The sequence below is a fragment of the Aptenodytes forsteri genome, unplaced genomic scaffold (assembly GCF_000699145.1).
Source record: "Aptenodytes forsteri isolate BGI_AS27 unplaced genomic scaffold, ASM69914v1 Scaffold23, whole genome shotgun sequence".
Taxonomy (NCBI): Eukaryota; Metazoa; Chordata; class Aves; order Sphenisciformes; family Spheniscidae; genus Aptenodytes; species Aptenodytes forsteri.
This window is the reverse complement of record NW_008796043.1, coordinates 2874349-2885266: the sequence shown is the minus strand read 5'-3', so window position 1 is coordinate 2885266 and position 10918 is coordinate 2874349. Positions and strand designations below refer to the sequence as shown.

Below are 10918 nucleotides of genomic sequence, written 5' to 3'. Positions count from 1 at the left end.
AGATTTAGACTAGATAGAAGGAAGAAATTTTTTACGCTGAGGGTGGTGAAACACTGGCACAGGTTGCCCAGAGAGGTGGTGGATGCCCCATCCCTGGAAACATTCAAGGTCAGGTTGGACGGGGCTCTGAGCAACCTGATCTAGTTGAAGATGTCCCTGCCCATGGCTGGGGAGTTGGACTAGATGACCTTCAGAGGTCCCTTCCAACACAAACTATCCTATGATTCTATGATTATCTCAGAAGCACTGTATATATGGTCTGCAAGGCATCAGGAAAGAAACAGTCCGGCTCCCAGATTTTATCATCTTGATACATTCTGTGTAGCTCCTAGTCTGTGTGCAGTCATGGCAAATCCCCAACTAATTTTGGTAACATCAGCATTTCATCCTCAAAGGATTTCAAGCTGTGCATTTTAAAATTACTATGTACAGCTTTAATATTTCTTTATGGCACTGTAAATAACAGGTGGGGAAGAAGTAAGGAATCCTTTCGGTGTTTCCCACACCCTCCCCATGTGAACCCTAACTCCTCCCACTCAAACCACAGTGCTCCCTCTCTTGTCCCTCACTGCAGACTCGGGTCTGGTGCCTTGCTCTGAGCAGCACATGATGTTGTTCTTTGGTGAGACAAAATAGAAGCTCAGAAATAAGAGAAGAATGCTTGTAGTCAGGGTATGGCCATGTGTACCAGTGCTGCATTTAAAATGGCAATAGTTTATTGCTTTTATTAGTAGCAATCTAGCTGTGGCAAAACGAAGTTCATGCCATGCGAATACACTCTGCTCCTGAAACTGGATTGTTTTGAGTTCCCCAGGCAACGCTTTAGATGTGTCACAGGAGTGGTGAGGTGGAATTTACATGACACCATGTCATTATCTAGTAGTAAAAGAACAGGAGTTAGAAATGCTGAAGTTGTACAGTGATATTTAGGGCTTGGTTTTGGTATTTGAGCTCTTCGATAGAAGTATAGCTATACACATGCAAGGTCATCTGCGGGATTGAGGCCCTGACAGGTTAATTGTCAGTTTACTCTCTAGGAAACCATCCTGGCATATGTTTCTAGGAAATACCTTGAATATTTGGGAACGCGTCGTCAGTCTTCATCAGCCCTCATACTGATCACTAGCTCACTGAAGATACATTTCGGTATGAGAGCTGACCAAACTTCGGTGCTGGCTGTTAGCATGCTTTGACCCTAATCATCACATAGTTAATGGCAAACATCTATTTCCCCGTAGTTATTCCACTGTTACTGCTGCTGTGTCCCTGCGGCTCGGGAGCAAAGGGATTTGCTGCGATACCGGACTACAGCGAAGCAATGTTGCATCAATGGAACAGCGAAGGGGCAGCTCCTGAGGAGAAGGCATGTATCCCTAATAGCATTTCTCTTTGATTTCTATCCAAGTGTTCAGTTTGGCACTTGGTGTCTCTTCCACATTATGGGCTGATGTTTCAGGGCTGTACAGCAGATTTTAACAGCACATGAACATTAATTAAAATTAACCCTGTGAGGCTCAGTGAAGGATGCATGGAAGATTAATTCCACCAGCAGCTCTAGAAACACCAGCCATGGTGTTTGAATCCCAAAGTAAAGGGGAAGCAATCAAGCAAATGTTGACAGTATCTGAGCAGGAGATAGTGTGGGAAAAGCATTGATGCTGTAAAGAGTGAAGCATTTGCATTTGCAAGCCTGGAATGTTCTGCGCCCCTTTGGGAGCATGGTAAAGCAGCAAAAGAGTGAGTTAAAAAGCTTAGCTTCTAGTTTAAAGTTTCAGGTTGCATTTTAAATTACTTCCCTGTGTATTTGCCTTCTTCAACAGAGTAAATTCTTAAAAAAAAAAAAAAAAGGGCAGAAAAAAGTGCAAATCTGCAGAGGGAACGGCGAATGCCGAGAGAAGTTTGCCCTTTCTTGTTATGCTACAAAACCCAGTTTTCAAAAAAAAGGGCATGACGCTGGCATGCTTTTGCACAATAACAAAGAAACAGAAGTAAGGTAAAAGACTTTGATTTAGGGCCAATGCTCACACCAAATTCTTGATAAAAGACAATTAACAGGGAAGCCAAACTGCTAGAAAAGAAGAAAGGGCCAGGCAGCACCATAGAGAGGGCAGGCAGTGCACACTCCCCCACTTTGTGTCTGGGGAAAGCTGGGCGGAGTCTGTCTTGGAACAGCTGAACTCCCTGGAGTTTTGCCAGCCTTTTTTGTTGGGGTTTTTTTTCCTGCTTTCACTCCCAATGCTTTGAGTTTCAAGAAAACAATGATCTGTGGAAACATTTCCATGATCCTCCTTGGGAACGCAGTTGTGGAAGCTGCACCCTATTTCAGGAGGCCCTTTTGCAGCAACATGTGTAAGTGCAAATTCAAACAAGTCATAAGACGGCACCCTCCCAGGTCCCACCCAGCCCCGCTGCTGGTTTGGTGAGTTCCATGTGCTAGACAGCGCAGCTTTCACATCGCATCGTAATTTGTGTTATTTATGTAGCCAGTGCTAAGCCTCATCCCACCCACTGCACTGGGGAACTCGAGAGGAGCAACCAGCGGAGCAGCAACAGCAGCAACAGCAGCAGCAGGAATGAGCGGAGAGGAAACTGCAGCAGGAGGAGGCAGCTCTGTCTCCCATGTAGGAGAGCATCGCAACACTATTACCAAGGAAAGATGGGAAGAGCAAAGACATCTCCTTTCTGGTGCTGAATATGGAGCCATGGCAGTTGGAGGGACTGAAGGCATGGCAGGTGTACAAGGCAAGACAGTGGTGGCCACAGGAGGAGTCCTGGTGGGAGCAGCAGGAGCCATGAATGAAGAATTTTTAAGAGACTACTTCAATGACGTAAGCATATGACCCACAAATAACAGTATTTTGATATTTACACTTAGCGTCGTGAAATGCTGTTCCTGTTATCACAAACACAGATGATCAGATATGTGTATATATAAACAGTCCTGATACCATGGCCAATGTTGTGTGCATGTGGAGTTGGGGGCATTAAGGATTTTTGGATTAGGCTCACGTGTGGGATTTAGAGCATGACAATGCTCAGTCTTGTAGCACTGGGTGCTTACAAGGTCTCCCACAACGAGACCCTTCTCTCGAGGGAGGTACTTGGGAATGGGATCCAGAATATTCAGCAATGACCAAGGAGCCCCTTGCCCAGGAAGAAGCCATGAGAAAGACTATGTGATATAAATCTCAGGGATTTAAGCACATTAAATTGGCCTGTAGGGAGGTACCTATGACTCACCATGAGTCACAGCTACAAACTTTATAGTGGAGCAGGTTTTTGAAAGATAAGCCATAGATGTCAAAGGGTAGAGGGTGGGTCTGCATTTTCAAAGTAGCTGATGAAGTAAGTGGTGCTGGACTTGCCTCTTTGCCCAATAGCCTCGGTAAAGGGCCATTCATCAGAAGTCTATGAGGCACATGTTGCAATCCCCTTTCTGACTTTTTTTTTTTTGGTGACCTAACCATCGACCAATAGGCTATTTCTACTCATTGCAGCTATTCCTTTTTGCATAATGCACATCATTAGTCCTTAGGCTGGTGAGCTCCTTATAGTGCAAGTTTCACTTCCGTATGCCGCGGAGTGTATGGATTGTCCACCACCTGTACAAATAAAACATACTTCACACCCTACAGCTGGCTGATGATGGGGTTCTGCAGGGGAGTAGCTGTGCAGCTTTGAATCACCACCTCAGGCCAGGGAAGGATTTGAGCTTAAGACACTTGTATGTCTCCTGAGTGCTCTAGCTACTGGTCTTCTGGATGAACAGACGCAACAGTAGCAATTCTGCTTTCCTTACGCTCTTTGCAATTCCTGATATTAAGATATACTTTAAGCAGAGCTGCCTGCTGAAGTCCTGCAGGAGGGCTTCGTAAAGGTCATACTAGAGTAACCTTTACAACTTGTGGGAGGTTAAAATATCTCAGATTACAGGAAAGAAAAAAAAAAGACAAGTTACCAAACCAAATAGTTTCAGATGTGTGCTGATTTTTGTAGAAGCATCTGAGGTAATATGCCTACTTCCAGGATCAAATGCAGATAAACATACAGAGTCAATTTGGGTCTGGATATATACCACATTACACAGATGCCTGAGCTAATATAGACTCCAAAACTTCAAATGTGGCACAAAAGTGGTTCTGAGCACAAGCCAGCAACCATATTAGGTAAAGCTGGTTCAACAGGCCCAGAGGATTTGGCTGTCTTCACTCCTGGAACTGGAGCTGGTGCAAGCGTGTACATGGATATTTGTGCTAGCGCTGGCAGCAACTCCATTGCAGACGCTGCTTTCAGACTGAGCTGGCCCTGGAAGCGCTATAGTCAGAACCCGTGAGCCCTCCTTGTTGCAAAGTGGCCTGCATAGAGCCTAAAAATTTATATGCTGGACTACGTTCCCATACTTGTCAAGCCATTTAACTCTGTGATTTGTTCGCTGTTGAGCTCCTTGGGTGTGATCCTGCAGGCTATGCTAGTGAAAAGGGCCATGGCAGGTGATGACATGTCAGCATGTACTCATTAAACCTATGTTCAAATGTTAGGTTACTCTCAAGCATGGTTTTGGCACTCTCCCACAAACACCTCGTTACAGGTGAAGTTCATTCACTGAACCAAAATAAAAGCAATCTGTTTATGAGGATGGAGTGGTATCACAAATGGCACAATTCCTGGTAGGAATAGCAGCAGGTGGTGATAGCACCCAAGGTTTTCCATTAAATTTCAGATTTTTCTTCTCATCAAGTGTACTGTCAAGTTCAGACTAACTTCAAAAAAGCAAAAAGCACTTTTAGGTACCACCCTTGGTTGGTTGACGGTTTCTGTGGGTTCAGTTAAATTTTCTTATTTTAAACTTTTTGACCAAGCATTCCTGATTTTCAGTTTTACTACGTTTAGAGCTGACATTAATGAACTTTTGCTTCCTTTTGTTTTCTGTCTGTAGAAAGCTGTCTCTTTTGCGGATGAAGATGAAGCCCAAGCTGCAAACGACTGTCTCCTGGTTTATTCCCAGGGAGAGTCAGGCTCCCCCCATGGCTCCATCGGCTGCTGCAGCTTTATTGAGGGTGATCTTGATGACCACTTTCTTGATGATTTAGGAGACAAATTTAAGACTCTAGCAGAAATATGCATAGGCAGACACATCAACATGAAAGATGGCAGCTCCAGGAATGAATCAGGTTTTGGTCTTAATGACACAAAGTCGCTGTTCTTAGGTCAGCAAAATGCTTCCAGCTCTAAACAAGCCTTTGCCTCGGGCAGCTGCTTCCAGCCCGCCCCACCAGTGCACGTGGGCGGTGGCACAGGAGAAGACACCGTGTCTGAGGAGGTGGTCACGGAAACAACCTTTGCATCCCTCTCTGGGCAGCACAACGCCCGGCCCCTTCCCACGGCCCATGCGGAGACCAGTTTCACCATGACAGAAACATCCTACTCTGCGGGGGCTCCGGCCCACTCAGCCACTGTCTTTCTAGACCCCCAGTTTAAGGAGAACGTAGTGGTGACAGAGAGAGTGCTGGCACCCATGTCGAGCTTGCAGGGTATGATGGAAATCCCCGACTTGCCACATGGAAATAATGTGGTGGTTACGGAGAGGATGGTGAAGTCGGAGGGCACCGGCCCAGGAGCCCTGACGGTTCAGGATCTCCCCGACTCCCAGTATGTCGTGGTGAGGGAGCGGGAGAGGGTGCTTGTGCCTGCTGCAGAGCAGGGCTCGCTCAGCTCCCCCACTTTGGCAGAGGGGCACAGTGTGGTGGTGAATGAAAGGGTGGTGACAGCCTCAGGGACGCAGAGCAGAGCTGAACAGGCGGCGGGTGCCGGCTCGGGAAGGCAAGAGCACGTGTTGATCACAGACTCCCTGCTTAACCAGGCGGGCTCCAACTTAGAGGGGTTGCCTCCTGCCAGCGCCACACTGAGCAAGTCTTCCAGGGTCACCAAATACAGCACGGTGCAGTACACTCGCTCATAGCCTGGCCCCTTGCAGGGGTGGTGGTGTCCGGCACTCTTGTGTCAGTGTGCGTCTCGCCTCGGGTATTTTCTTGAGACCTGTATTTGCTGGAGTTTTCAGAATGACATGGACTCGCTTGTGGTAGTTTGTATAAATAAGGATTATGACCAAGAAGCTGTTAAGGAAATCTGCTGTTGTTATTAGGCAACATTGGCAGCAATGCTTTTGAAGTGGAAAGATGTGGGAAATACATTTTTTTTTTCCTTGTTTGCTATTTTTGTAATTGCTTTTTATTATTCAGTTACTGTAATAATACCACATAACCACAGCTGCATAATTATGGGAAAGCAGAAAAAGAAGTTTAAAATCTAGTGATGGATAGTAGTGTGCAAAGCACAAGTTAGGTTTCTGAACTGCTGTTTAGTGTATCTGCTGAAGTCCTCCCTAAGGGGCATCAGTTTCTCATTGCGTGTTTGCCATCTACTACCTTGTGGGCCAGGGCAGCTCTGCCGGAGCTGCAGCTGCAGATCCCTGCACCTTGGTGAATTGCTAAGAAATCTCTCCTTCCTGAGAAGCCTAGACCACCAAAGCCAGTATGTCCTCAGGGCAGTGGTGTGTTGATCTCCTGGAAGGATGTCACAACTTCAGGTTATCAGCGTTTGTACCTTAAGCAATCAATACTTGTATATTAGCACAGGGGTTAAAGAGAGCAAGTAGCAAAAAAGCTGAGAACTGCAATTTTTTTGGTACCTCGATGTAAGAACTCCATTACTTGGTATGGGTCTAGGCTGACATGGACAAGTAAGCATTTGCATCATACAGATTTTTCACTGGCTCCTAACTGGTCCTTTAATAATGTATGAGAAACAGCCAAAACTTACCTTAGCTTTAGAGCCAGAGATTCAGTCAGTGGCTTTGCTAGCAAAGTTTATGGCCCTTAAGACATCTGTAGGATCTGATTTACAAGTGGAATTGGCTCAGTGATTTTAATTCTGTCTGTGAACTCACAGATACAAGCACAGAAATGCAGCCTGATGTGTGTGTGTGTGTGAGGTTCTGCTGGCTCTGGTACCAGAGCTCGGGTGGCCTGTGTAATGCCATGTAATGGCAGCTTTCCTTAGCTCCGACGAGACAAGAGAAAGCTCCCTATAATTCTGCAACGCTTAAAACTACTTTTCTTTCCATTAAGTTTATGTGGTAAAAGCAGAAGAGAGTACTGCATACTGTTTGGCACTATGTATATATGCACATATAAATATTTATTTGTATGCAGATTGAAACATTTTAAAGTGAATTTTATAGCCATACACTCCGCATGTTTTGTCAGAGTAGAAAGAAGCATTTTAGATTAGGTATTGGTACCATGTTTATCTCATACCTGTAAAATCAGCAAAGCGGGTCATATGGTAATGCAAAGCCCGGGCACCTGCAGAGCTTTCTGGTTGCCTTCATCTCTCCTGGAGTTTTTCTGCAGCTGCAGTGTTATGTTTTCCACTGATATGTTTTGCCTTTGACTAGAAATGCTTTCGGCGTATTTGATTTTACTGGTAAGGATGTAAAAGTTGATTCAAAAACATAAACATAAAAAGTAGGAACTATGGCTGTGCTCAACAGGGTGCATCTTGACAGATGGGCCGTTACATTAAGTGGAGGAGTACTTCCAAGCAAATCAAACTACTCGCTTGCTTGGACCTGTTGGTTATTTATCTCTTAAACTTCATTTTTTTTAAAATACATGTATTTACTTTTAAGCAAGCGTGCAGTTTTACGTGGTCACCATTTTTTCCTGCGGTTAGAGGGAGTGAACTTATTTCTGACTTTTTAATACAGTATTTCTGTGGTTTTATGCAATGTTAAAATAAAGAGCTCTACTGTATTTTTTTTATTCTTCATTCAGTTTTAAGACAGCTACCCCGGTGAAAACACTGACTTTCCTACTGCAAATAAAAAGTTTAAATATAGAATGAGGATTGGGATTTCCCAAACAGCCTGAAGGAATATCTGAAAGATACAGATGTAATAAAAGCTGGTGTCCTGCTAACTTACAGATTGTGAAAAAAATGTGAATTCTGCCTGCTGGTTAAGCGCACTAAATTCTGTAAGAACTTGATGCAAGGCAACAGCATCCCCTCCACAGATTTACTGGGTTTTGAGTCAAACTCTTCTAATCAGTTTATACTTCCAAACAAGAAGGCATAAAATATTGTCTCAGTTTTACAGTTGTTAAAACATATAGTCGTTAACATCCAGAAGAGGATGTAAGAGTCAGGACTGTGTCATGGAAATCCTGACTTCCCTGTGTATTGTTTATATATAAACTTTTAGCACAGATTTGCTGGTGCTGTAAAGAGTCTATTTGAATAAATTCGTCAAGAGTGAATCTCCATTATTTGGTTTAGTCTTGTACCAAGGCTTCAGATGCTATCAGCATGTGTTAATGGTGGCAGAACATCCATCAGATTAAGTAAGTCACTTCTAATGGAGCTGTGTTTTGTAAATGATGGTGGCTGGTGGGAGGAATGTACAGACCCAAACTAACAGAAACACCTGGTTAGCATCCAAACACTAGATAACCCTGAGACTGGGACTAGCCCTAGACACTTATCTTTGCGAGAGATGCCTCATTCTGACTTCAAAAGTAAAAACAAAGTCTGTAGTTTTCTTATCTAAAAATAACAGAGCACAGTTATGCTGAAATACCACTGTGACGGGGACTGTATCCATGCCGCTCTTCCGTGGTTTGTTTTTCCTCGGATCCTCACTAAGTATGTCAGACTCCATGAGTATGAACCAGCGTGCTGCGACAAGGAGGTGGCCATCCCCAGTGGGACGGCAAGTGGAGCGCCTGTCCCGAGCGCCCACGAGAAAGTATGTCCTGTGTCGTGCCTTGGCATATACTTGGAGCCAAGCTAGACTTTGCAAGACAGGACGACCCCTTCCAGGCTCTGTTCTTTCCTGGGAATTTGACCATCCTCCACCATCAAAGGCTTAAAGCTTGTCCGGGTTATCAGCAGTAAATCAGTTTTTAAAAAGTTAAATAAATCAGCTGCTCTCCCGAGGAGAGTGATGGTAAGTGTTTATGGCCTTGAGGCATCCCAAAAATGCATCACTCCCTCTGCTTGCACTGTGCTAGCAGAGCTACCGGCTCTGGCTGTCTCCTCTACTGGCCCCTTCTCCCTCCTGGTGGCCTTAGAGCTCCCTGTGAGCTCAAACGGCAAGTGACAACTCTCTGCTCTTCCTGCCTTGTGGTTAGGAAAGCTGCCCTCTGCCTGGCACCAGCACAGGCTTTTGAACACACTCCTCCAGTTGAACCAACCTGGGTGAAAATCAGGAGGGGGAGGAAAAAAAAAAAATCCGTGTCAAACTCCTTTTGCATGTGAGGAGGTGAGGCTGGGCTGAACAGGGCCCCCAGGGGCTCAGAGTGCCAGTCGGGTGCAGTTTGTGAGCCCATCTTGAAGCACACCAGCTAGGAAGGTCAGCCCCTAGGTGCCTGAGGTCCTGTAAGTGCTCAGTGCGTCATGCAAAATTTGCCAGCGCACGCCGAGCTGCAGGGCAGGCCCCTTACGGGACCTGTTTTTGTTGGCATGACAAGAAAAATGGCTCCTGTTCACCTGGGCCTGCATAGGCTTTGGCCCAGGTGCCGCAGCTTGCAAGCACACGTATCCCAGCCCTGCCCACACGGACCTGGGCTGGAGCCTGGTAGTGGGGCCGGCACGGTGCCATGTGTCGTAGCTGGGGGTGGTGGGGGGCAGAGCATGGCCGAGGACTCAGGATTTTTGACCGTCCCTCGAGGGACTTGAATCTACTGCTCTCCCAGCCCGGGATGCTCCATGTGGGAACAGGCGCCATGTCTCCTGCCCCACAGTCCACACCTGTAGCTGAAGCTGAAGCACACGCTCCATTACAACAGCTGCTGTGAATGGCGGAGTTTGTGCGGATTCAAGGCACAAGTGCGTGGAAAAGCAAGCCGCTGAGGGTTACTGAATACACAGAAATGACTTCCAGCTCTGGAGAAAGTTGATAGCTGAGAGTCCTGGTGGGAAGACCCTCTTCCCTAGGCATCTCCTTATGGTGACTGCTGATGATGGGATACTGGACAAGAAGGACTCTTGGCATGATCCAGGAGAGGCTTGATGTCAAGGGTGAAGAGGACAGCAGTCATCTGAGGCAAATGGACAGTAGATTAGGGAAGTGACTGGATGAGGAGAAACGGGGCGTTTTGCTCTCCCTGCAGAGAGAGCAATCACTGAATAAAAAACTAATGCAGGGCAGTTACCCGATTGCCAGGTAAGTCATGCCCAGTGCCCCAACCTTCCCGTGAGAGTCTCTGCTAAGAAACAACAGCACGAACATAGCCGTTGTGACCCTTAAACCACACAAAGAGGTTGCAGTCTCCAGCTCCCAGTTTCCCTGGGTGGCCTCACCTCAGGAGCTGGCACTGCAGATGGTTAAGTCTCCCCGGCACATCCTATTGCTCAGCACCTTGGCAGCTGAAAATCAAACTCAGGATTCCCCCCTCTTCCCAAGAAGGGGATAAATGGCATTACAGTCTATGCAGAACAGATGCTGAAAGCTGCTCCCAAAATGAGCACATTATTTAACTTCAGGTGCTGCCACAGAGAGCATCGCCGTGTCCACAGCTCTCTGCTGACTGCCTGCCATGAAGGACAACTCCCCGGGCAGTACTGAGTGCTGGAGGGTCTCGAGTTTTGCAGTCCAAGGATACGGACAAAATAAGCTGTACCAGTATTTGGTACCAGTGGCCCATGCCATCCTCCTCACTGCACCACATCTTCATTTCCAGAAAAAACACCAAAATAGGCAAAGCTGTGGATGTAATTTTGAGGCAGAGCAGGGCTGGGTACCTGCTCCCCTATTGTGTGTGGGGGGTGGGGAGGTTATCCTCGTTTTTACAGCTCTCCATTCATGGAGCCACTGAGGCTGTAATGAAAGGGGGCATGAGGGTAGGGCCCACAGCTG

General features: G+C 46.3%; 1 protein-coding gene across 1 annotated transcript in view; it reads left to right on the top strand.

Moving 5' to 3' along the window:
* DSG2 (desmoglein 2) overlaps positions 1-5959 on the top strand; it is a 37224-nt gene extending 31265 nt beyond the window's left edge. The window contains exons 13-15 of the mRNA XM_019473743.1: positions 1239-1363; positions 2484-2828; positions 4937-5959. Of these exons, the coding sequence (XP_019329288.1) occupies positions 1239-1363; positions 2484-2828; positions 4937-5959 (1493 nt within the window). The remainder of the gene's footprint in view (positions 1-1238; positions 1364-2483; positions 2829-4936) is intronic.
* The last annotated feature ends 4959 nt before the right edge of the window (positions 5960-10918 follow it).